At 36.4% G+C, this 27,516-nt stretch overlaps 1 protein-coding gene across 2 annotated transcripts; it reads right to left on the bottom strand.

Annotated features, from left to right (window-relative positions):
• Positions 1-323: 323 nt before the first annotated feature.
• On the bottom strand, positions 324-27,516 carry LOC117411376 (thioredoxin-related transmembrane protein 1-like). Of its 2 annotated transcripts, none has more exons than XM_034018781.3 (8): positions 27,275-27,516; positions 23,872-23,987; positions 15,585-15,630; positions 14,819-14,947; positions 14,506-14,551; positions 7,433-7,534; positions 6,375-6,438; positions 324-3,227 (listed from the first exon to the last, which is right to left on the bottom strand). In XM_034018781.3, the coding sequence occupies exons 1-8, from the start codon at positions 27,508-27,510 to the stop codon at positions 2,959-2,961; spliced, it is 1,008 nt and encodes a 335-aa protein (XP_033874672.3). In that variant the 5' UTR covers positions 27,511-27,516; the 3' UTR covers positions 324-2,958. The 2 variants fall into 2 exon arrangements, with proteins under 2 accessions (XP_033874672.3, XP_033874671.3); XM_034018780.3 differs by having other exon boundaries at positions 324-3,230; positions 27,275-27,515.

The following is a 27,516-nucleotide window of genomic DNA, read 5'->3' as shown; positions in this document are numbered from 1 at the left end:
AATGTACCTGAAAATTGTCTTTTGTTATTGGATCATTTTCAAAATACAGAATACAGGTGTGAAATGAATTGTAGAGCAATATTGTAGTGTTTAATTTCTGTGATACGTTTTAAAAAATATTTTCTCATTTTATTTGAAAAATTAGTGCAGATTAACAAAAATGGCTAAAGTAAAATGTTAGTAATTTACATGGCCTCCCCACAGGTTAATTGATTAAATTGCCTAAATAAATAAATAAATAAATAAATAAAAATAAAAGAATTCAGCATGTGTTTCAAAGAACTACTGTATTGTTTATATATAAACACGCTTAGATAAACATGTAATTTTATTTGTATTTATTAAAATGGACAGTAAGGTAGCAAGGCAAGATACACAAGAATCATAATAAACAATAAAAGCAGAATTGCACATTTAAACATAGAAGTGTGCTGTTGGTTTGATAACATACACATATTAAAATACATGAACAGTAAATATCGTTACATAATCACTTTCCTACCAATATCAATTATTTTGACCGTAAGCCTGCCTTCATTTGTTAGGAAAAGTTGTGCATCTGAGCATAGGATTCTTTTGCAAAGAAAGCGTGGGGATTTGAACAAATACTATCTCAATTAACACTTCAAAGGATAAAGTCAGTGCTAATAAATTAGGAACAGTTAGCAGTTTTAAAGTAACTGTTACTACTTCAATAGCTTTTGTTCAGTGGACTGCACTTGACCCAAATTGAACCATGCCCTGGGAAATGGTCACAGTAGTAAAAAATCAAAAGAAAATAAATGTTCTTTAAATCTTTGGATTATGGAGATAACATTTTATCTTAGCCAATTGTATATTATATACTAGCAACAACACAATTTTGAAACAAAAAATACAACGACTAATAACAACAACAACAATAATAATAATAATAATAATAATAATAATAATAATAATAATAATAATAATACATGCACTTGACATGAAACATTTCTGAGGAAAAGAGTTTTTGGGCTAGTAGGTGAATGTAGAGCAATATTTGTTTGGATTGTATTAACAAAACATTCACTCTGTTTATAGCAAGAATATATCATTTCCAAAATAAACTTTATACCCAGAAAAAAAAAAAAATGTAACTAAATTAATTTAACCAGAAGTAAAAAGCAACATTCTGTATAATATCTGGAAAAATATATTGATTTCTGCAGTACAACTTTATACCACCAGAGGGAGATACAAAGGGATTCCTATCCAGAGGTTTACTAAAAAAAAAACACCCATAAGTGGGTCTCAGTTTTACTTCAACGTTTACTTTTGTCAAACCAAGGCAGCATTTTATTTAACTTATTGTAGCTAAAATTGGATTATTTGTCCAAGCTTGGGAATTCAGGGTTGAAACTGGCTAAACATGTTCATACATTTAACATACACAGCAAATGGGATTTATTGTATGCAACTCCTCAATAGCTTAAAACGTTTTAGGAGATTTTTGCATGCAATATAATGATTGCACATTACATATGAAATGTACACTACACTTGGGTTATAGCATTCTATATCATGTACTATGGTGTTTTTGCTTGGGTTGTATACAATATGTGCATGTGATACATGGGATGTAACCCATGTATTTAAAACAGGATGCACATTTAAGGGTTACACCACACTACTTTATATATTCAAATCAACATCAGCAAAAACTGTCACATCTGAAGACTGTTTTAATGCTAACAAGAAATAAGTAGTTCAAGCAACGCAGGTGGATTGCCAGTTCGGCACGGTAGTTTTAACTTGATCATTTAATTGAAGAATTGAAGAATTAAAGAATACGTAGAATTGGTGCTTGAAACACAACACAACCTTTTCATGGGAATTACTGAAGCAACTGTTTAATACTGTTCTTTTAATCTTTACATAGAGAACACGGCTAGAGAATTGCCCTACAACTATAAAGTTGCATGAAATTTGTCTTGTATTTTTCCACTCTAATCTTACATTTCTTACAGTAAAATATTCAAGACATACCTGCTGTTAGAATGAAAATTAACTTCCTGGCCACAATGATCTACTTGGCATTTAAACTGGTCACATGTAAAATGATGAGTGCTAACAGGACTGTAATTTCTTCATTCATACAGCCATATATGACAGAAAACAAACAAACCAAAAAAAGCAATAGAAAAAAACCTGCCATAAAATATGTTTTTTGCTAACATGTTGTAGAGTTACTTAACTATGTAAGCTATGGTGAAGTCCTGTTGAAATGTTGCCTATGGAGTACAGAAAATGGATAGTTGGAATGCCACCCATTACTTAATCAAACTCTATTTAAAAGCCATGGAAACAGAATATGGTGGACTGAATATGAAATCCATGGCTGATTGTCAAGGCAGGTTATAGTTTCTGTGTTCAAATCCTATATATAGTATTCTATTTGATTCTCAAAAAAGAACTGGAATACAGAGCACAGTAAACTACTAATGTGTTCAACCACAGTGGTTTATGCCAGACCTACAGCACTGCCAAACTGCTGACAGAATATGTCTTTAAAATGTGTAATTTATCAGTTTAGTGGAGAGTCTAAATGGAGACTTCATTTTTATAATTGGGAGCAACAAAATCCATGGTGCAGATTTATAATTCATTTGGACTTAGTGGGATCAATTTAAGACCTTGTGCTGTTCAGTATAACATTTTTAAAACAGATTAACTGTGAGATTATTTGTGTAAATTAGTAGGAAGTTAACAATAAAATAAAAATACTATATTTTTTAAACACTGAATGCAAAAAGTGTGTGTCCATCCCTGTCATTTTTTTTATATGCAAGAAACAAGCACTAAAAATATATATTTAAAGACCTTGATACAAAGAGAGACATTTCCCTTTGCTACATCCTGTATAAAACTATACATGATAAAAAATGATTATGTTTATATATCCACCACTTAGTGGTATTTCTCTTTGGTCCTCATTTCCTATCTTGAAGTGCCTGTGCTTAGATTCAGCGACTCCGGTACTTGAGGTTTCCGTTTCCTCATTCCACTGTCGGCTGTGTTGTCAGAGGGCAGGCCATCAATTGCATCTACTGCCAGCTCCTCAGGACCGGAAGCCTCATCACCAGCTGAATCCTCCCCCGAGGTCTTGTCACTCAGGCTCTCTCTTTCATCCTCAGCGTCAGACAGCTGCTTCTCTTCTGTGGGAACACCGTCCTGTCCTTCATCAGAAAGCTCCTCCTTCATGTACACTTCTGGAAAAATGGATATACTGTTATTTGACTTATCTTTTAAAAAATGTTTTGTGATGTTTTTTGCTGCTCATGAAAGGAAACAGCTGGGCAGAATTAATACTTAAGTGCTCTAGACAGATTTATCCAATGTATACATGAATCAGGGACAGAACTACAGTTGCAGAAGCAGTCAGTCAACATGTTATGCGACACATCTGCTGTATGCAATGTAGAATCTATATTTAGGCACTAAAGGTGCTGAAAACAGTACCTGTGGTTCAATGCTTGCACTTGATTATACTTGTTTCATTTTTGCATGGGAACCCCTCCAGTATCCTTAAAGGGAGTGAAAGGTGTAAAAAGAGACTGGGGGGGGGCTCCCGAGTGGCGCATCCAGTAAAAGCATTCCACGTGGAGTGCAGGATGCGCTCTATAGTCTGGACGTCGTGAGTTTGAGTCCAGGCTATTCCTTTGCCGACCGAGGACGGGAGCTTCCAGGGGGCGGTGCTCAATTGGCCGAGCGCCTGCGGGATTGCCTGTAAGCTGCCCGAGAGCTGCGTTGTCCTCCGACGCTGTAGCTCTTGAGTGGCTGCATGGTGAGTCCGCAGTGTGAAAAAAGCGGTCGGCTGACGGCACATGCTTTGGATGATGTGCAGGGATGGTAGGGGTGAGCTAGCCTAAAAATAATTGGCCATTTCCAAATTGGGGAGAAAATAATAAAAAATAATTGGCAACGACTACATTTATAAAAAAAAAAAAAAAAAAAAAAAAAAGAGACTGGGTCACAGAAATTAGAAATATAGCATTGGTTCAACACCCTTAATACGTAGTGTCTAACAATCTGATTCCAGAGCGCATACGGTGCATGTCATAGATAATGTTTGCCATAGCCAATGTAGTTGGAAAAGACCCTCTTATGGAATTGCAGCCCATCCAGTGCTGTGTGTGACTGACAGCAAAGGTGCCTAATTATGCTGAATTATTTGGTGATTTTGCGAAACTGCATTAAAACCCAGGCCTCCAGAACAAAGAAGCGAGGACACTAGCAAACTACACAACCTAGCTGTTATTTTCAAAAAACATTGACTATAAACCTGGTAGACCTCCAGTTTGCTTGTGGTTAGCTGCTACTTCAAATCCCCCATAACTCTGATTCACCGATATATCTTTGGCTGGGGTTTTCCAAATGAAGATGAATTGACTTCAGTACTTGCCATGTCTTTTTTCCTTCCCTGTTTCTCCTACCAGTATTATCTCTAATCTGACCAACCACAGCCCCCAGCTGATTTTATATAGTAATGTACCAGCAGATGTTTACTCATATAATTAAGTATATTTGTGGAGGTGCAGGTGCCACATAAGACTGTCTTTGTAAGAATCAGTTTAAAAAGCTTCTCATAAGATGTATTGATAATAGTATGAAGACAAGATAAAATAGTTACAATAATTTTAAAATCATAAAAAATACATATTAATTTATTTTGATTTATTTTGAGGCATCAAACCATGTGTCTACATTTGTATATAAATTTCATCCACTGCATGTAATAGGAGACAGAGACTAAGGGTAGAGGGTGGGGGTGGCGACCTGGTAAGAAAGGAGGGCTATCTTTATTTTTGTTTTGTTTTTTGTAGTTTTTTTACTCAACCGTATTTTTAGGCATCATGTTTTATGTCTGCTGTTAACCAGCTTATATTGAAAAGACAGAATCTGTGTTTTATACTGAGTCTGGGTAATGTGCCTTCATATTGAGGCATGCATTACTGGCAATTATTTCTTGTTGACAAAGTTCTTTGTTTCGTTATTTATATATTGTTTATTTATTTGCTAAGTTACCATGTGCAATACAAATATTTAGTATTGTATACAATAGCGAGCGAGTGGCACTTACTGCAAAAAGATTAGAAAGTGCTTTTCCACTGTATTTAATGTACTACTTCATGTATTATGCACTTTCCACTGTATTTAATATATTATGCATTTTTTTTAACTGTATAGCATGTATTGTGCATTTCTCTGTATTTAAAATATTATGGATTCTCTTGTTTTTACTGCATCTTGTAAAGCGTTTTGTGAATAAAATAAAGATTGATTATTAGCAAAGTGTTCATTTAAAACAAATTTATAAAAACTTGTTTTGTTATCGATTTTTTTTCTATAATTTATAAGTTAACCTGCTTTGTGTATGTGGGGTCCATTTGTACTCCATTCTGCCTTTTGTGTGAGCTCAATTTTCGCCACTGACAAGGGGTTAGGAAACCGGAAAATATTTAGGGGTGCTGTTTTTCTTAAACCTCTCACAAACGTAAATGATGCCAGACAGTTGCGGAGTTTGCAAGGCCGCACTTCTGCATTCACAATACACCGAGGTCGGGGGTCATCTCGGTTTCCAAGCCAAGTAAATCCAATATCCAAATACTTTAACATATTTTCTGTGCTTACGTTTTAGTGAAGTACTCACTGCTTGATGACAACCTCCTTTGCCCCTTTTACTGTATATTGTATTATATTATTATTGCGGTGAAGTGTGAATGTATTATACATCCATAACTTCAAACACACATAGTAAAATCTTCAGTAATACTAAAGAAACAAAGTAACGTATAGCAAACGTTAGACAAAACTGAAGAAAACTAATGTATTACAGAACCCTCGTATAAATGTGTATTTCCTGTTATATTATTTACGGATTACAAGATTGTTTTTCACTACAACAAGGATCTTTCTCTGACATAAATACATGTGCGTGCGTAGCTGCTTCTGAGGATGTTCTTTGTTTCGGGTAGTCTTTGGGAATGTACCAGTCTTCTGTCTCGTGAGTTTTTATAGGGTTCACGGTTTCGTTTACTCAAACTTCACCTATGGGATTTCAAACACTTGCTGTTCTGTGCCGCTTGGCATTACATTTTGCACAATGGGGTTAAAACACAGTTTCCGCCCAGCTGGGTAAGTATTAGCCTCTGGTGCCTGCTTACTGTCTGAATCGCTCTAATCTAAAAAGTTAGTATGTTGCAGACATGCACTGCCCCACCCCTTGAACAGTTGTGCCCCACCATCACCCCACCCCTGAAGACACGCCTCACAGTTGGAGAACCCCTGGTATTGTATTGTTAACTCCAGGTATTGTTCTTAACAACATTTTTTAAAAAGTCTACAGTACTTACCTGTTGTTACTTCTTTGTATCTAGACTTCGATGGACAAAGGCAGTCAACAATTAAAACTAACATCTGTGAAAATACAAGGGCAAGTTTATTATATTGGTTCCAAGAAGCTTACAGGCATCATACATTTCAGTCTTTCCTGTCAATTATAAATTGCACCTTGGTGCTTGTTGGATTCCTTTTATTAATTTATACACAAACACACACACACACACACAATATGTTACTCTACACCCATTCGTGTAGCAAATGTCTCTCCAGCTTCATCAAATTTGTATGTGGACTTCTGAAGATACAGCCTATATTATCCCAGCCAATCATAGGCCCACATGCTTGAAAATGGACAGCATGACCTAGATTCTGATACCCTCAAAAACTAAGAAATATCCATCCAAGTTTTATCACAATCTGATGAGCAGTTCTGAAATGTGAGATCCTGGCACCTACACTAGATCAATGTCACTCATGGGAGGGACAATCATATACTTTACATAGACAGTTATAAGACATCAAACAGAAGAAATAAATATTAGAAACTGTATATAGATCCATTAAACCCCTTTAACCTACAGACTGCTTATCTGTTAGTGACGAAACTGTGAATTGTTTAAGGATGAAATGCTGATAAAAAGGTAAAACACGACTGATATTTTAAGACTTAAAGAACAGAAACAGTACTACTTGGACAAGCTAATCCAGACCCAAATAGAATTGTATTCACCACACAAAAAACACAGAAATATCTATAAGCTTTCCATTCATTAAAGTAATGATCTCTCTGGGACAGGACCATTAGGGAAAAATAACTCTCCATCTGGAGTGTAAACCATCTTTGAAATATCTCCACCGTCATTAACAGAAAATGACTTTACTATTAGGTAGAAAAAGAGACTGTGCTGGCCTAAGTGCATGGTGACACACAGCTCTTAGTAGCTGTCTTTTCCTGTTTTAGACGTGTTCTTGTACACCTGGAGCTCAGCTGTACTGTTAACTCTTGTTCACCATCAGTTCTGCTAGACGCAGTGCCAATCAATGCAATCATAATGATGTGTTAACATACCAGGCCAAGGAAAAGTCCAGTTAACAAAGTTACAAGAGCAAAGATAGCATAAGATCCCCAAACAGGAACCCCTAGCGTCTCAGTCAGGTAGCTGTGGATATGCTGTAAAAAAAGTAAACACACATTAATAGCAAACAAGAAATATACAAATGCAAACCACTTAAAGTCTCACCCTTTTCTATAAATCTGTATTCATCTGTCACCAAGCTGATGACTTTTGATATACCAAATACTGTATCAACCTGCATTATGACTTGACAAAATAATCTTCAAAAGCTTGTGGTCTCTTGCTGCAATGCAAACTGATACTTCTAAAGTGTGTGTTTTTTGTTTTTATGGGGTAGTGTTAAGCATTTGTGAATTTATGATTACTTAACCACATGGAGTACTGCAGTTATTCCATGAATAACTGACAAGCACCCCAAGGGGATGAGGGTGTTGTCAATGACCATCCTCATGATCGACATAAACAACACTGTTTATATAACAGTGTTGTTTATTCTAAGTATACTCTGTTTATATAACAAGTACAATATATTGCGTACATTATAGTGATACAGCTCTGTATCATATAAGAAAAGCTATGTAATTTGGAACAGTGTCATTCTGACTGGATATGAATGAATGCAAGAAATATTCCAAAAGGAAATAAAATATTAAAATCAAGTTATTTAAAACTAGAACTCTACACACTTAGTATAAAATAAAATCTGTTGAGAAGTATATGGATTGTGCATTAAAATTAGGGCTGTGTTCAAAGGTTCGAAGGTTCGTCAGGCGGTTCTTTTAATTGGCCGCAATAACGTGCTACTGCACTGCTACATGTGAATGTTTTATTCCATTTGTACGGATTACCTGCAAGATAATAAGATTTTCAATCAAATATAAACTAGTAGCTATGGTGACGTCACCAGTACATTATGCAAATTAGTACCATCAAAGGTTCGAACCTTCCTTCGCTAATGTGTTCCGAACCTTCGCAGGTCAAAATGTACCCTTCGTTACAGCCTTAATTAAAAGAAACACCAAGAGAACAAATGCATACATTAAAGATGGAATTAATGTTCAGAATTATTTCAATTTTAGTAAGTTATAGATGCGTCAGTCACACCATGAAATGATCTGACAAAAGATAAAATGGCCTCTTTCACTTTTTTTTTTTACCAATAAAAATACATTTTTCAAAATGTGCTTGTTGAAGTTGATTTTACTTCTCAAGACTTGATTTAAAGATCGTTTAATTTGCCATAGAACGTTTTTAGAACGTGTTTGAATACAAGACCTTTTTTTGTACTCCTATAGCAAAAACATGGTTAAAATCCCAGCTCAGTCACTGACTCACTGTGTGTGCTCCTGAGCAAGCCACTTCACCTCCTTGTGCTCTGTCCTTTGGATCAGATGTAAAACCGAAGTCCTATTGTAAGTGACTCTACAGCAGCAGTTGTTGATGCATAATTTACCGCGTAATCTCTGTAAAAGCATCTGCTAAATGACCAACTAAAAATAAAAAAAATGACCCACATATTAAACCAAAGCTCTTGCGCACAGCTGAATGAATCTGATATGTTGTCAGTGTGAACTCTATAGCCTCTCACAGTTACCTAAACCTTTGATTTAATGAAACAGATTAGCAATGGAGCTTGATTTACAAACACACACAGACTGAATTTCCTATGTCCCGAGTCTGCTGAATAAATGGTCCTAATTTTTTATTTATTTTTAATAAATTGCCAATTATTTTTTATTATTTTCTCCCAATTTAGAATGTCAGATTTTCATACTTATTATTATTTATTTCTTAGCAGACGCCCTTATCCAGGGCGACTTACAATTGTTACAAGATATCACATTATACATTATTTCACATTATACAGATATCACATTATTTTTACATACAATTCCCCATTTATACAGTTGGGTTTTTACTGGAGCAATGTAGGTAAAGTACCTTGCTCAAGGGTACAACAGCAGTGTCCCCTACTGGGGATTGAACCCACAACCCTCTAGTCAAGAGTCCAGAGCCAGAGCCAGAGTCCAGAGCCCTAACCACTACTCCACACTGCTGCCCTTTATGTCCAATTATTTTTTAAGCTCAGCTCACCGCTACCACCCCTGCGCTGACTCGGGAGAGCGAAGGCGAACAACGAAGCGTGTGCCGTCAGCCGACCACTTTTTCTCACACTGTGGACTCACCATGCACCCACCCAAAGAGCTACAGCGTCGGAGGACAACGCAGCTCTCGAGCAGCTTACAGGCAAGTCTGCAGGCGCCCGGCCAGACTACAGGGGTTACTGGTGTGTGGTGAGCCGAGGACACCCTGGCCGACCTAACCCTCCCTCCCCCCGGGCAACGCGTGGCCAATTGTGCGTCGTCCCCTGGGAGCTCCCGTCCACAGTCGGCTGTGGAGTAGCCTGGAAGCGAACCGGCGACATCCAGACTATAGAGCGCATTCTGCTCTACACGCGGAGCGCCTTGCAGTTACTAAAGCAACAAGGTTCCTGCCTGCCGCCTGTCTGTTCAACTTAGAGATAAGGAGCAAGTTCTTATTAACCAATCGCAGCTCCTCGAGCTGTTGTGGTGTGGGTCGGTGGCTCTGGGACAGAGATTTTAACAAGCAATTCTGGTAGGCTACCAAGATGCTGTTGTAATTACCCAGCCGTGCGGCAAACACCCTGGCTGAGTAAGCCCACTTGAGAATGCTCTCTGAAACCCTGCACTGTCTATTCGGGCAGGTAGCGTCTTTATTTAGGAGCGCTAGTTTTGGTGCATCTACCAGAGGAAAATCAGCCGAGCCCCATGGGATGTGAAACAGCAGGAGCTGTAGCAAAATGACACCAGGATGAATGCACCTCAATAAAAGAAAGTCTGGGTGCACTGGGGGAAGACACCTGAGAGTGTTTCCGTGTGTCATCTACAGGCCATGGAACCTGTAAGGCTCCATGGCCTTAAAACCCCAGGTATAGTACCCTAAGAGGGTGACCTGAACCAGGGTGAACCGCTTGTCTTGAGAACCTGTACGGTGCCTGTGCAGTAGTACAGTATTGCACAGTGCGGTGCGGTGTGGTAACAGTACAGTATACAAAGTACGGTATAATCCGTACGGTACACATGCACTGTACACATGGTGCGGTGCTGTACACGCAGCACGGTGTCAACGGTGAGGTACACTTGGTACAGTGCAGTGCACCTAGTACTGTAGACATGGTACGGTACACACGGCAGGGTGCACAGTGCACATGGCACAGTACGGTACACTTGTACCGGTATAGTAACCTTGCTCGCTGTTCGGTACAACGAGACACTGTGGTAGAAGCTGCAAGCAGCTTAGCCAGAAGCGCAAGTGTCGGTCAAATGCAGGACTGCTGAGTCCAGCAGCTGCGTTTGTATTTCTGTGGAAAAAAACAGAACAATGCACACAGAGAAACACATTTTCTCACACAAACAGTAACAATCTCGATTACCGTTATTTTTATATAATTTTCGTAACAAAAAACAAATTTACATTTTTTAACTTCAAAACGAAGCTAGCAGCCTCAGAGAAGTACAAGTAGTTGACTTAACCCTTAGCGGTCCATTTATTCAGTGCCTCCCATGCACATCAGGTCCAATTTATTTTCACACGCGCTGTTGTTAAAAAGTATTTTTTTTCACAGTAAAACAGGTTTAAAAGGGACTGCATATCAACAGGACACTCAGTACTGCATCTCCAGCCCAGCACCACCCCTTGTTCACTGTATTTTTCACATACCTCTTCATAGTCGTGCATACTGATAAATCATCTCTTGATCACTCGTTTTATCACCAAACTCCTCAATAATGCGATCCAAGTAATTATTTTATTACTGTAACATCTCAAAAAGTTATTATTATTATTATTATTATTCATTTCTTAGCAGACGCCCTTATCCAGGGCGACTTACAATTGTTACAAGATATCACATTATACATTATTTCACATTATACAGTTATCACATTATTTTTACATACAATTGCCCATTTATACAGTTGGGTTTTTACTGGAGCAATCTAGGTAAAGTACCTTGCTCAAGGGTACAACAGCAGTGTCCCCCACTGGGGATTGAACCCACAACCCTCCGGTCAAGAGTCCAGTGCCCTAACCTCTACTCCACACTGCTGCCCTAGTTCTGCAAATGTCTGTGATATTCCTTTAGCGCTGGATGCGGAAGCAGCTACCTTGTTTGTTTATGTCCGTGTTATCTCTGTGGTGCCGGGGCTATGTGTACAGCTCAGATCTACCTCCCTTTTTTTTTTTTTTTTTGGCTTCTCTCAGCTCCTATCGGTCTCACTCGGCCATTGAAAGGTTTTCTCGGCTTTTTTCCGGAGAAAAAAATGACTAGAGACCTGTACTTGACGTCTTTTTGATGGTGTCGGTCAGATTCCAACATCGGACTGGAAAGGAATAATTGTAATGTTGGACCTAGTCCGACATAGGACAGCAAAGGGTTAAGGTTGTCCGATCCCAGGGAAGGGGCGACGGAGCCACCGGCTTCGCACAGGGCACAAGACTACCAAAAACCACGGCTGAGGGCACAATACATGTAAGTAGTAAATACTAAAGCACGTAGCAATAAATTGCATTTAATAGTGTAATTACACAAGCGAATAAGCAGATATGAGTATCTTCGTAGTATCTCCTGCTCAGGTCAGTCGAAAGGATAAATGATGACGATGTCTGTGTCTGTGTCTGCAGTCCAGTTATGCCCTTGGGGGAGGACACAACTCCGTCACAGGCTCTGACGTGCAGCTTTGATATATCTTATTCAGGTTAAAAACCCATTAGGTAATGGTTACATTTCATACTTGATAGGGAACCTAAATTAAAGACTAGCCTAATTTATCTTTAGCTTAATGTCTTAAGATGAAAGATTGTTTATTTTATTCAACCATTGTTTTAAAGTACAAGGGCTTTTAGCCTAATATATAAACTAGATTGCAAATTGTTGTACTATGGAGAGGGATTCCCACTCCTAAAATGGTCTATGCCACTGCACTACATTTCAGGATTGTGTAATACATTTGGTAATATTATCTATCCTGAACTGACCTACACTTACTTACCTGAGAGCACAATCCTTATTATCAAGTGCAAAGAAAATAGCAATGGAAAGCTATGGATTACCTCTTGTGGAGTGCCAGTATTTTCCACAAGAGGTAATCCATGGTTTCCCATTGATATTTTCTTTGCACTTGATAATAAAGATATGTGCTCTCAGTTGTTAATAACTGGGTTATTGTCTTGCTTTTTACTTTCTTCAAGTGGTTGGTACCTTAATGTGTCCAATGTTTTTGGCTTATGAATAGTGTAATACAGTACAGTTTATTTAAACCACAATATTTTACACACACATTTTCAAAAATGGTATGTTTATTGAAAGTCACTTGAGTAAGAAGTACTAAATATCAAACAACACTGAAATATTTATATTCTTATGATTTACTCCTTGGAATCTGGGTATAGAAAAAGCAGATATGTGCTTTAAAACACAAACGTTGTTCACATTCTTATAATAAAAACATGTTATTACAGTTCCTGTGTCTCAAATATGCTGGTTCAGATTAGGGCTGTCAATTCAGCATCTAAACAGCAATCAATTAATTATTAGGCATACAAAATATAATCGTTCGAATAAATATTGATGATTGTACCGCCAACATAAATTTTCACCCGGCACGAGACGTGATTATTTTAATATCATTGCTGTTAAGTAAAAGCTTGTGCACAATAATTGAATGCATGGGGTATAGCTTTCCGTGCGGTACTGTAGGAGTACCGGCATAATTTATTTATTTTTTTATCTAGAGATGTGCAAACCGGTTCCTTTGAAACCGGGTACCCAGTTCCTGCTTTGGAACTGACGGTTCCGGTTCCAGTGAGTACTATTATGTTTTTAATAAAACTGATTATTAAAAAACATAAAACAATTACAATTATGAAAGACTTTTAATTTCTGTCAATAATACATTTCATAACTATAATGGACACATTCACACTTGGTTAGATTATATATTTGCGTTTTGTTGTTCTTGTTTTGGACTACTGTCTGATCTTGGCTTTAGTGCGACTTATTTTTTGCTCTGTGATTGTTGAGGTCTTTCTAATGTTTTTTATGCCGACGTAGAACTGTAGCACTAGTGCCTGTTTATATGTACATAAGATGCTACCCCCTCCTGCTCACACATTGACATACGGTCTAAATAGTTTAGGAACTGGACTGAAAATACCCGGTTCCAGTGACAGATACCCGGTTCAGACCCGATTCCAAAAATCTCCTCAAGTGCACATCATTAGGTTTTATCAGCTGTGGGCAGCACTGATTATACTTACATCAACTAGATTTGGTCATCAATCAAGAAATGCAGCCCACTTTGCAAAATACATAGTAAAAAAACATAAAAAACGATATTATTCCCACGCTTAACAGTTCACTTTGAAACTCCAAAGAAGCCAGCGTGCACAATTTATTTACATGTTGTTTCCCAGGAACAAGCCTGTCGTCCTGCTCTGGATCCAAGGCAGCATGCTTTCTGTTTACATCGAATACACAGAGGCTGTGTCAAAACTGGTCGCTGGTAGGATGGGACCAGCAAATTAGATGCCAGGTAACATGAGCAGGAAAAGATGAGCATGCCCACTGCTTGTCTTTGGCAGAAATACTGTAAATAGCAAGGCATAAATAGTGTTCGGTGCAGTTTCGTTGATAAACTTAAATAATGTTATTAATATGCGTTACAAAAATGCAGTTTAAAATGATTATCCAGTATTTATATCGATGTATATAATGAGGAATGGAATCGATTGAAAAATCAATTTTTGATTTAATCATAGCAGCCTTTCTTCAGATATATTACACAGTATTTTAGGTGGTCTTGAGGATCACAAGCCATAAACAGCAGGGTTAAAATATTTGAGAATGCCTTTAATTACCCCAGGTGGTAATAGACTACAAAATGGTTTATTTAAAAAAAAAAAAAAATTAAATACATTTGAGACTGCTGAAAACATTCTAAGCAAACATGAAACTATAGCAAATAATGGTAAAATGTTGACTTACTCTGAGCCAAACTGATAGCTGAAAGACACCTGACATTCCCATCATCCTGTAAGCAAAAAAATAAGAGGGTGTCTGGCATAAAAATAAATCAGAATTGTACAAAAATCAGTGTATTAAGTGATTATTTTCTGAAACTACCTAAAATGCATTAAAGTTGGACAAGCGGATTAACTATGAGTCAAGAGGCTCTTGCTCTGACAAGGTACTATAAATAAACATCATAAACACATAGACATACATTCTGATGTATGCTTGTGATAAAGACATGAGTGTAATAAATGTTAAAAAATCTTGACAGAAAAGGGTCAATTACACAATGGAAGATGGAGCTTTCCATGCTGGCACAGGCTCCACAGATTCCCACTTCTTTTCTATAATGTAACTCTGAAGGTCCTCCACAGTCCTGGAAGCAAGGTATCTCCGGAACAGTCCATCCTTGGCACTAAAACAAAGAAAAAAAGATGTAACACCAAAGGGTTAAAATCAATGTTACTGTATAATGTACAACAAACATATAAACACATATAGTAAAATAACTAGCTTTAGAACAATTGTTTGCAGTTTTAAATCCAAGTCACACAACTGTGCAATATGTACTGTTGTACCATAGCATAACCTTTACATAAATACATATTTAACACAATATTATTTCTACATTGTTGTCATATATATATAAATGCTATCAATTAGGTACAGTATATTGAATAAAGAAGCGGCGTTGACATCCCAGTTACTTCTTTGATGCTGGTACTTCCTTAAAGAAGTCTACATGTCAAAATAGTTCCAGCAAAAATGAATTCTGTGCCAATACAATAAGTACATTTTACATTACATCAGAAACCAAAAATCCATTTGACCCAAATCTGACGGCCATCTTAAGTCGGTCACAGGTCATTGTGAAGGGTGCTGTCAGATTTTGTTAAGTTCCAGAACACTGAAAAGTTGAAGCTGCTGGCTCAAATGGTTTACTGTATGAGATATTAGCAGTCATAGGGGCTTTGAGTCTACTCTAACATAGATGGTTAAATATATATATTTACTGAGTTATCAATTTCTAGGTGTTTGTGGCATAAACTTACTGAAAGATTGTTGGCAGTGTTGTGACAAGAAAACGTCCACTCAAACCTGAAGAGGAAAACAATATTACATTAAAAGTAGAATCTGAAACTTTGCATATACCTGCCTGCAATATTACTTTTAAAAGTATAAAATGTAATCTGTGTGGGAGTATAGGGCCTACTTGATAGCTGAGTTGTAATATGATGATGGTTGTTGCACAGACAATCTAGCTGCGGTTACAGTTCGATTCAAAAGGAGCTATTATCTGAAAAAGCACTAAGTCAATAAGGTTTTCAGCATTTTTTTCTTTGCATGCCAGCTTTGGCTGTCAGTATACTTTTAGTATTGCCACAGCTGAACAATGACAAACTTATAAAAAAAAGGACCACATTTTTAAATACTATGCAGTTCCACTACAAATGTAAACCTGTTGTTGAAGCTCTTTACGTCAACACTGTGAAATGAATATTGCTAAATATCATAGCATGGTTCAAGGGTGAAATTCTCAACAAAAAAGTGCAGGTACTCATATGCGCAGCTGGGTGTTAACATTAAAAAGATTACGACAATTTGAGTGACAATGAATAAATACTTTTAAAATGTATACATATTGGTACATTTATTAATACAAAATAATCCTTAAATAACTGATAAAATATAATTCACCATAAACAAGGAAGCTGGAAATACTGAAAGCTTTGTATCCTCTGCATGTATCACTCAGTCATGTACTGTAATGTGATGCTTAAGTTAAACCTTAAATGATAAGTATTAAAAAACATTACACTATTCAGAACTGCTGTAGGCAGAGAGTTTTGTTTCAAGATATTCTAAAAAAGGGACAAGGTTATATAAAAAATGTATTTAAAAAAAAAAAAACTGTGCTATGAAAAAGCTGCAGACAGCTATGGCTGTCACAGGCGTGGGTCCCCGTCGCAGATAAGGCAGCGCTGTTAGACACACCGATATCCCCAGGGCATACCTTTGGGCCAGCTGTAAAGGAGATCCTGCAGTGCTCCCACGCAAAGCGTCTCAGCAAGTGGCCGCCCTACTCCCTCCCCGTCCTTTGGTGCAGGGCAGGTTGAGCTGTTGGCAACCTCCCCAGGCACACACTATTACCAGAACGGTCCCGGTCCTGATGGCTCCGCTGGGTGGCCTGAGGCACTGCCTACAGGCCACCATGGCAGCAAGCAACCGGGCCCTCCCGCAAGGCAGAGGGAATGCAGAGCGTGGTGCATCCAGGCAAAAAACAAAGCATACGATTTTTTTTTTTTTTTTTTTTTTTACTGTACTGGTCATTTGAACTTTAGTGTTTGTGAAACGACTGTAAGCCTGCTGAATATTACCCCCTTGAATGATGCAATCTATTTATTTCACAAAGCAATTTAAGCACAACAGCATTCTTTTTTAAGCAGTTAAAAAAAAACAAAAAAAACGTTGAATATGTACAGGCAAACACTTTTTTAAACGAAAAGTTAAAAAAAAACCTATTCTGTTGTTTACAAAACTGATGCTTTAGTTTAAGTCAGCCTTCATTTGTGCAAAACTTGCACGTAAACAAACAAACCTCTTACCATACTTTTTTTTTTTTTTACTGTGGTTTATAAAAAAGTCACTTATTTTAGACTGCGTCAAGCCTTTTTCAGGTTAAACAAATCGACCCATTCCATCAAGTTAAGTTATTTGTTTTTATCCATTACAATCTCTCTAATTGTCCTTTGATTAACAGTATGCCTCACTTAGACGAGAGAACATTTGCAATGACTTGCTTTCTTATTTTCAGATGCATACATGCAGATTTTTTTATTTTGCTCTGGTGTTAAATGTAGGGTCGACTCGCCATTTTGTACTTTCTGTTTTGCTTTGGGAGCGGGAGTGTTGATGACATTGGTATGACAGTTCAGTTAACAACGAATTAAGAAAGCGAATCATAGGTTAACTGTATAACTTTGTTGTTTTACTTGGCCAAGATTATTTCGCTGGCGCTACAATGAGGGAAACTACAATGCTTATATTTACGTTTGCTTGGCTTGGGAAGTTGGTGGATGGCGGACAGCGGGGTGGCGATATAATGGGTACAAATAGCACTGTTTTTGTATTGGTGACATTTGTTCAGAGAGAATAGCGGGCGGTATGCGAGGGTGGCGTTATAAAGGGGGGCGATATAACGCGGGACAACTGTATAGGCAGCAGTGTGGAGTAGTGGTTAGGGCTTTGGACTCTTGACCGGAGGGTCGTGGGTTCAATCCCAGGTGGGGGACACTGCTGCTGTACCCTTGAGCAAGGTACTTTACCTAGATTGCTCTAGTAAAAACCCAACTGTATAAATGGGTACTTGTATGTAAAAATAATGTGATATCTTGTAACAATTGTAAGTCGCCCTGGATAAGGGCGTCTGCTAAGAAACAAATAATAATAATAATATATCACAACATATGACCTTCTAGTATTGAATATATTACCAGATTTTTGTTCAGCACACCAAACTATATATATGGAGGTTGTTAACTGTGTTTTCTCACATGATTTCACATGTTGGTATACTTTGAACATCTGTATATGCTTACACGTTTTCTCCAAGTTAACAGACAATGGCACCACAGTGTCTTCAGGGCAAAATATCAGCCTTAAATATCAGCCTCTCTCCTCGAGTTTCTAATGGAAGTGATCCAAAGGTGTTTAATAGGACAAAATTAAAAACACAATTCCTGCCAAGTTCTAAAGATAATCAAAACTGTTTGGCTGTACCAGAAAATAGAGCTTCACTAGCTTGCTTTAATGTATTACCTTACTGCCATCTGTGTTATTCAAGTTCATAGACAATATTAAAATACCACCTTGTCATCCTGAACAATTGAGTCTATTTAGAAACATTAGCTCTCCTGAGGTCCCCCTGAAAGGAATCTATATCTGTTTTCAGAGCTCTGGATAGAATGGAAGTCATAATGGATAACTTCAAAGCTAGGCCCAAATTATTTTTTGGACCTGTGGACAGCCAGGTCGATAGAATACAGGTCTTGCTGAGACAGACTTTTTCTTTGTGAATTTAAACAAAACTGGTAACAAGTATGTTAGTAATATTCATTCCCAGACAGAAATATCAATAAGAACAAGTCCGAAAGAACAAAAAAAATGTCAGGGTATCTACATAAAACTTGAAAATAGCTAAAAAAATAATAAATAAAAAAAAAACAGAAGCCCCAAGTATAATAAACATCCCATGACTGACATCATTATGATAGCAGTGTTTGCTCCAGGTCTTACAGACTGACGGTCAAAAAATAAAACTGTAAAGCTGTAGATACAACCAAGGTGGCTCTACAATACTCACTGTCACTGTTGGGGAAAATATTGGGAAATGTGTCACAGTGATGTTGGTGTATCACTGAGAAGAGGATATTCATTGTACCAAATCACATTAAAACAGGGGTGTTCAATCTTTTTAAGCTGCGTACCCGTTTCCAAAAAATGTAGTCCACCGCATCCCCCCATCTGAGATAGTCATAAAATGAAAACAGAAAAAAGGTCTGTACAATAACATGATACAACAAAACGCACAAGCCTTGGAGTGTGTGATGGAAACAATTATAAAAGTTACAGTATTATAAAATAAAAAAATATATATTATATTTCCTTTTGGCTAAAAGTAGTCCCTCAAACAGGTTTCTAGTTGTTGGAAACATCATCATTTTATTGTAAATATTAATTAATTAAAATCAACGAAGCCTCAATAGGACTATTCCATGATAGCAAATGGCAATCATGTATTTTTATTGATAATAAAATTACAGAAAAGAAGGCAAAGAAGGCAAGTGGTAATAGCTAGGCAAGTGGTACTAAATAAAATGCATTGTCTGCCATTTCAGAATTTTTCTCGCGTACCCCAGTTTGAAAACTGCTAGAAGAAACCACATTACCAACAGATACAGTTTAATAGTAGTAGCATTTAAATGCCATTGTCCTGACTGGTAAATTCTTACCTTCCAGCTTCCCCTTTATTTTGACAATTTCCATATAAAAAACTGCATTTTTTTTCTTGAAATTTTTCATTCTTAGCCCCCAAGTAAATATTTTGGACAGTTTTCAAAACAATTGTTGCTTTATTTTTACAACACACGTTGGTGTTGTTGATATGATAAACGTGTATATCTGCTTCAGGTACTCTGTATTACATTTTTTTCAAGGTTAAACAATGGCCCGTGTTACACAGAACACTAAAAATAAAATGTCAAATATACAATATGTATTTCGTTGGTTTTGTGGATTTGCTATATATATTTTTTTTTAACTTATTTTAATACTGCGCATAGCAATATGTGATTTTGAAAATGCTACTTACCAAAACCGTGACTGCACATGAACTGTATTACATAATAATTTCCTTTATTCCGATTCCAGTGGGGTTTTCTCAATGCAAGCTGTATTGTAGGCAAATATACAGTGCTGTATAAAATCATATACACTGTATATATATATATATATATATATATATATATATATATATATATATATATATATATATATATATATTACAAATTTCACATATTTTATAACGTTACCGTAGGCTACTTTTTTTTTTTTAGTCAATGATGTGGTTTTTGTTTCGCAAATCTACTGCACACAGTATTTTTAAGCACAAATATAATAGCCTGCATTTCAAAAGTCACTGCCGAAGGTGATTACTTATTCTTCCAGAAGTAATGGTCGGGTGTAACAGGGATACTATTTGCGCCGGGCCACGTTGTTAACAAGCCTGATGTTGTCCAGGCTTTACTGTGAAACTGACTGTAACCAGGGAGGGTGTGAGCGCATTCTACTGGACTGGGGAATAAAAGCACAGGAGTTTAATTATGAAAACGCAAGTGTAAACAAACAAGTAAAAAATATTAAGCTGTCGTCAGACATGTCATGGTAATACAAAGTGCATTAATTTACTGCGTATTGGTATTGCGTCTGGTCTGGGAAGGGACACACAGGCGCGTTAGGAGAATTTCAGCGGGACATTTTATATTTCAGGGGGGCATTGGCGCAATGGCGCGGCCTAGCGCGAACACTGTGATAGGTGTGTGTAATTTTTCATCCATGCCCACTGACTCTGTTTTCTGTTCCCACAGTATCCTAATATAAATCAATCCTTTACTTCAGAGATTAGGGATGAAAGGGCAATGCACATAAACACCTTTCTGCTTGTGTGGTTTAATTTAATATAATCATAGCCTTTGAGCATTATAAACTAGTGCTGCCTGGGATGAACTGGAAAATGTGCCCTTTGAAAATGTCAAGTTTAAATGATCTACAATACATTTTTACCTGCCCCAGGATGATATAACTAAATGTGTAGACTATCTATGCTTCTATAATTTATGTCTCAGCATTGTAATATTCAGTATTTAGTGACCCAATGGGTTACCATTCTTAAAATATGAAATTCATGTCAAAATATTTCTTTTTTTCCAGAAATCGACTGGTGGTGCTTTGGTTTAGTATATATTTAAATAGAATTATCTGAATCAGGTAATATCCACCAGTAAAGTAAACTATAAAGGACATTTTCACATACAGGAAACTAATAAAAGCAGAACAAAAAGCTGTTTTTACAAGGTTGTTCATCAAGATGACCCGGTGACTATATAGTTCCAGCCTTTACATTTTAAACTGCTGAAATTAGAATTATGACTCATTCCATATGCTTTTGCTGTAATTTCATTAAAACTGATTTTATATTACTCTGGATAAAAAAATGTAAATGTTCTACAAAAAGCTTTCTGAATCTTCTGAAATCCATTATCTTTCCCATTGCAGCTGTTCTATTTAATGAACTTGTCATTTAAATTATAAATGACAAAAATGCTATTGAGAATGAAATGGTTGATAGTGGTTTCGGTAATTGAAGTTGAGTAGACTAAAGGTACTGCATTATACAACAGCACAAACAGAAATTATCACTACAAGTATCATTATTCTACCTCTATCGAGTATCTTTATAAATGCTGCATTACATCTAACTAAATGTGATTTTTTTTCTAAAAAGGCAAAGCAGAGGAAGGGCTCTGCATGATGATGAAAGCAAGTGTTGGCCTGATAAAAAGTACTATATTACACAATGTAACTTATCTCTAAAGGCAAACTTGAAATAAATCCAAACAAAAAAAATAATAATTCAAAAACATACTGTGCATGGCTAAAATATACTGTAGTGCTCTCCCATTAACTATACAATAGGTCTCACATGTATAATATTGACAGACACGTTCTGGCAAACATGTATTTTCATTTTTAAGATACTAAGGAACTCAAGCTGTTGAAATGTTTGCCAGCTTTTTTTCCCCCCAAGCAGTCTTGTGCTTCCATGGTCTTTTCACCTGCATGCTGCCCAGTGCCTTATTTCCTGTACATTATTCACTTGATTTCAGCTTTCTCTTTTGTTTATCTTTCCCTTTTGAACAGTAAATCCTTGTGTTTGAGTTTAATATCCACAATTTTCCCAAAGCTATTATTTATGTCATTTTATTAGTTTTTTTTTTTTTTTTTTAACACTGTCGCATTTATTTAAAAAATGCATAGTAGGGAGATTTGCAGGAGACAACTGAGGACACTGACTGCAATGCAAATGATGGTTGTGATTGCCTGTGAAGAAATGTCCGTCAACGAAATGTAGCAAAACAAAGAAATAAAAACAAACTCCTGTATCTCATTTCAAAGCAGGATTATGTAGGCTAATTGTATTAAACATATCATTTTTAAAAACTTACCATTTTATAGTACACTTGTTCATGTATAAGGAACACCTACTGTATAGATGTCGTTTTGTTTAAGAATTATGGATACATGATTCTTACACTTTAGAATATGTGTGCATCTTTTGCTGCTTTCGTCCGTGAGTTTGATTCCTGGTGCGGTTTCAATAGAGAATAACTCCTTATGTTTCACACAGCTGTACAGTGAGATCGATTTGCTTGTCATATCAACCCAGACCACCATCTGTGGCCAATCTGAGGTCGCACTAAAGCCTTCAATCGAACCACATGTGAAAGGTCTGTGAACAAATTGGGCCATGTTTCATTCAAAAGGGTGAGATCATTGCATAGAAAGAAGTGAGGTCAGCACTTTGTACCCCATTTAGAAAAGTAACAAGTGGAAGAAATACAAAAGGTATAAATACCAAAGAAATGATTTTGGTGACCAAATCAAAATGTATCTGCCCCCTATTTTACTGCATTTAATCCTGTACCTCAGAATATTGTAATCTGCCAAGTGTTTAATCTGTAGTATTTTGTACTTAATCATATCCTGATGTAACTATCACTATTTAATCATATCCTGATGTAACTTTCACTATTATCTGCTGTATTATTGAATTGTGGTTTGTCACACTTGAGAATTATTGTATTTCTTGTTCTTATTGTATGACTTATATTGTAACACTTGAATGTATTTGTATTTGCTTGCGATTGTAAGTCGCCCTGGATAAGGGCGTCTGCTAAGAAATAAATAATAATAATAATAATAATAATGGGAAAACGGTTTTCTACATTAATTATATTGGTTTTCTTTTACATTTGCAAATATTATTGATCCTATATCATTCTTAAAACTATTCTGTCTGCTACAATATACCTAAAATGCCTCTTGTTTTATATGAGCATTCACAACAATATTTAATTTTACATTTAGGAAACATCTTTGAAAATTATGATACATTTCAAAAGGTCCTATTTTTTTGTGACAAAGTAATAGTTAAACTAGACTAACATAAACCCTATAAAAACATCCCTGGGGGCATAGTGATAGGGGAAAACTTGAAGTAAAATGGATGCGTGAAAAAGATCTGTATTGATATGTATATGTCCAGATGTTAAAACAATATGGCAGTGAAATGGTTCATTTCTACTGCACACCACCTGTAATGGAACTTTATTGAAAGAATTATTGAATACAGCACTGTACAAACTATAAAGACATTATTACTATCTCTATACTGCAAAAACTTGAGAATGAAACCAGTATCTCAAAGTGTTGGGTTTCCAGAATATAAAAGGTCACATGACTAATATGGTGAACATTTTAGGTCACAGAGCAAATTAAGGGTGCTGTTAGATTCTGACCAAGGCGTTACAATAGGTCTGAAAATATGAAGTTGCTAGCTGACAGTTTATGAAATACGTTGTAGTCATTGCGGCAGAGGATTTTTAAACTCATACAAGCCCTTCTCATGAGGATGCTTAATGATGACAAACACACACACATACTACAGTCAATATAAAGAGTGATTTGAAATTTGTATTAGCATCATGAGCAGTACAATACCTGGCTCCTGTGTAACGTTGACCTTTCCCACACTGATACCAAGAGCTTTACTCTCCTTTGCAAAGTTCTCCCATTCAGGCTGTATCTGTTGACAAGCTGGGCACCATGGAGCATAGCTGTATGTGAAAACACAGAGTAAATATTCTTCCAAAAACCTAACAAAAACTGTGTTGAATTTTTGGGGAACTAGAACAAGCATGACAGTGTAAATTCAACATTAGAGCCATGGGTAACATGAAAAGTTGATGATCTAGCTATATCCACCTTATGTGCAGACTTGACTTACGGTGAGACAAACTTGTACCTCAAGATTCTGGTGCTCTTGATAAATTGTGCTAATGAATGCCCTTTTCAAGTTTCATCATAAATGTAAGTGCCACATACAGTCTCTTTTTACTTTATACACTCAAATAATGTCCTCAGCAAGTTTGATTAGTTATCTAGATATATATTTTATATCTCCATCTTTCCTTGCATTTCACATGTTGTTTACAATCCAAATTGGTATGAAGGCTTTTGTGTGGAAGAATTAGGCTACATTTGACAATTAATTTATCTTTCAGTTGATTTTAAGGTGCATTATTTAAGTAGCCTGAGTCCTGTAACTTTGTTTGGCAAAACGTTTCAATAAATTTCGTTCTGTCAAATGTGTGGTATTAACACAACATCAACAAAGTGACGCTTCAGATTTGGCAAGAGAGTCGGGGGATACAGATGCAGGTAATGCACATCACTCGAAATTGCTTCACACTTTCCAGACACTGGCCAAGGTAAATGTTACACATAGTGATCGAGGTTTTGTTTTGTTGTGATCCTATTTTCTGTTATGAGGAGAGTAATAAACGAAAACAAAAATGGTGTTTTTTTTTTCTTTGTGCAACGAGTTTATTTAAAGTTAAATTTGACAGTTTTCACTTGTGTGCACAGCTTAAAAAAAAAAAAAAAAAAAAACAGTAACGGTATAACTTTATGAAAATGTGTCATTTGCCACTTTGTTTATTGTGAAGAAACTACAATGGCAGGGATAAAAAGAAAGAAAAAACATTTTCTGCCTGAAATACACACATGAAAAAGTGTATAATTTTAAGTTTTGACATCCTCTGCTAATATAGTTAATTCAGTGGAGCAAAATAAAGCCTTCACAACCTATTCTGGAATATTACAGTTTTACATATAGTTTTAGGATAAATAGTATTGGAAATCACTTTAATTTTGCTAGATTTAGCTGGGAATTGTGCAGCATGTGATTGGAACAGAAAGTGAAAGTAGTTTTTGTAGTCATTTAATTTAAATACGTTAGCAATGTACTTCAGCTTAGGTATTGTATTAAGTTATATGACTGATTAACCTATTACATTTGACCTGGTGTCAGTGCATTTTTTTTAATCTTGCAAAACACCAGATTTTTGTCTCCAGTTTATTATAGAAAGGCTTGGGAAGTTGAGAGGGGCTGCTGTATGTTTGACTTTATTATAGAAATACATGAAAAACTTTGTGCATGTCTATATGTTCTTTACTTTTCATATGATAAACTTTAGGAGTATTTTTAGGAAAAAATAGCAATGCAGCCACCAGCAAGTGTTCAGGCACAGGAAATTAGCATTAGAAACCGAGCCTGTCAAAGATCTTTTGGCAACAGTAAGAAATGTACCTTCGGCACGCCTCTCAAAGATGGCAAGTTGGATATGCACTTAAGTTTATTTTCCCCTCTGTTTACTGTCATGCTGTGTATTTAATTTAGAAACTTTTCATTTACATTTAAACACACTGGAGTTAGAACATGCATATTTAGACACAGCGCTACACTTTCAATCAGGTGCTTAATGAGATGCTTATAAAACATAAATAAAGCGATCACTAATTGACATGCTTTCATTAGTTAACTTGAATGCTTGCTGCGCAGTCATTTTCAGAACATTTTCTAGTTTTAATAAAATTAAAATGAATAACATGCTGTTTTAATAGTATTACAGTGGGATATGTATACTTATTTGTTTGCAAGATGTCGTTTGAATATTATCAGAAAAATATCAGGAAAAAATATATTTGCTTTCTATTTTTATTATTAAATGGCAATCAGACATTGTATCATTGTAAGTAGTTATTTCTGACATGTATTAGTTGATTGGTGCAAGTGTAGTGCTGCAACGTTCTATTACTGTATGTAAAGTACGATTCGATAGTCAGATTTTCATGACCATTTAAACAACCAACCACCAGTACTCACATCTTGAGCGCCCTGTGCCCCCCCAAAATGATTTGACATTGCCTTATCTGGCCCACCAGAGAATGTAATTGAGTACCCCTGCCATAGAACTTCATTTAATTTACCAAAGCATACTGTACTTGTACTGCCCTTTTAAAACAAGGTCCATTATTTGTATCACAATAAAAAAGCATTACATTTATATTGATGTGTGCGTCGTTAACTTGCATTTAACCAATGCCAATGTGTTTATGTATCAAATGTTACATTTAATGGGTGGAAATGTAAATTACATTAAATATACCGAGTGCCAACCAAAAAGACATTGGTAGGATTTAAAAGCATGTTAGTTAGGCATTACAGCATACCAAGTTTGTATATTGGCCTAGTCCACAGAGGAAACATTTTGTACAAAAAGGCTTTTCAAATTGGAAAGAGGCCACCAAGTTAACATATTTGGAGGGTTGGTGATTGGTCTTTTTGTAGGTGTGTACTCCAAATTAAGATATTTGAACACAAACATGAAAGACTAGGAAGTCGAACCACGGTTCAGTGCCAAATCCTGCACACGGGCATTTCATTCTACCATGTATTGGAAGCATATTTCATTTATTTTCATTTGAATATCACATTCTGTACTTTGGCAGAGCAAGGCATGTCAAATAATGTAATATATGTACAATGTTTTTTTTTTTTTTTATATATACTGCTGGTTTCTTTATGTCAGGTAAATTAATGAAATCCCAAATTGCCATGCCCCTGGAGTCCCTGATTTTATTAATGGATTTTATAGTCTATACTCTAGAAATGTGCCCATTAGACACCAATAAAATGGTGTAATATTGTTGACCCTTTTTTCTGGGGAAATTTACGAACGTTCTACACTGCACAGTATGCACAGTTTTTTTTTTTTTTTTTTTTTGATCATGCACTGCAGTCTGGTAATCCAGCAGCACGTTGATAACAGAGCCCTAGTATAGGTGGAGTAAGTATTTTTATTTCAGCCAATTGGTGCCTAGCCTGAGAATACAACGATATAATTGAACAAGATGGGGGATCGATCTAGCCTACAGCGGCAACTCATAAGATTAACAATGCATGCAATAAGTAATTACATTTTGTTTCTTTTCAATGATGGTCTTATTGTTAGTGTATATAGTCGAGCCCGCCTACTTCCTCATAAATTAAAGTACTCACAATTTCAACATCCATTCTCCCTGAAGAATCAGCGTCCAGTTGGCGTCAGCGACAGACAATACCTGGCCGTCTGATCCCGAGTTTGCACCGCTTACAGTACTAATTAATAAAGAAATTACAAGTTTATGGTAGTACATGTTTGTTACAATGAATTGCAATGCTTTCACCACCGTTCCCCCCGCCATGTTTACACTCTGCTGCAACGGTACTAGCAACAAACCAGGAAGTGATATCATGCTGAC

This window comes from Acipenser ruthenus, chromosome 6 (assembly GCF_902713425.1).
Source record: "Acipenser ruthenus chromosome 6, fAciRut3.2 maternal haplotype, whole genome shotgun sequence".
Classification (NCBI taxonomy): domain Eukaryota; kingdom Metazoa; phylum Chordata; class Actinopteri; order Acipenseriformes; family Acipenseridae; genus Acipenser; species Acipenser ruthenus.
The sequence above is the reverse complement of the archived record's forward strand: the minus strand, read 5'-3'. Positions and strand labels throughout refer to the sequence as shown.

Excerpts from the sequence above, each read along its gene's own strand:
- LOC117411376 (XM_034018780.3), bottom strand. The coding sequence starts at position 27,510 with ATGATATCACTTCCTGGTTTGTTGCTAGTACCGTTGCAGCAGAGTGTA. Across the intron at positions 14,948-15,584 it reads ACACTGCCAACAATCTTTCA|TGCCAAGGATGGACTGTTCC; the intron begins GTAAGTTTATGC and ends TCTTTGTTTTAG. Across the intron at positions 7,535-14,505 it reads AGCTATCAGTTTGGCTCAGA|CATATCCACAGCTACCTGAC; the intron begins GTAAGTCAACAT and ends CTTTTTTTACAG.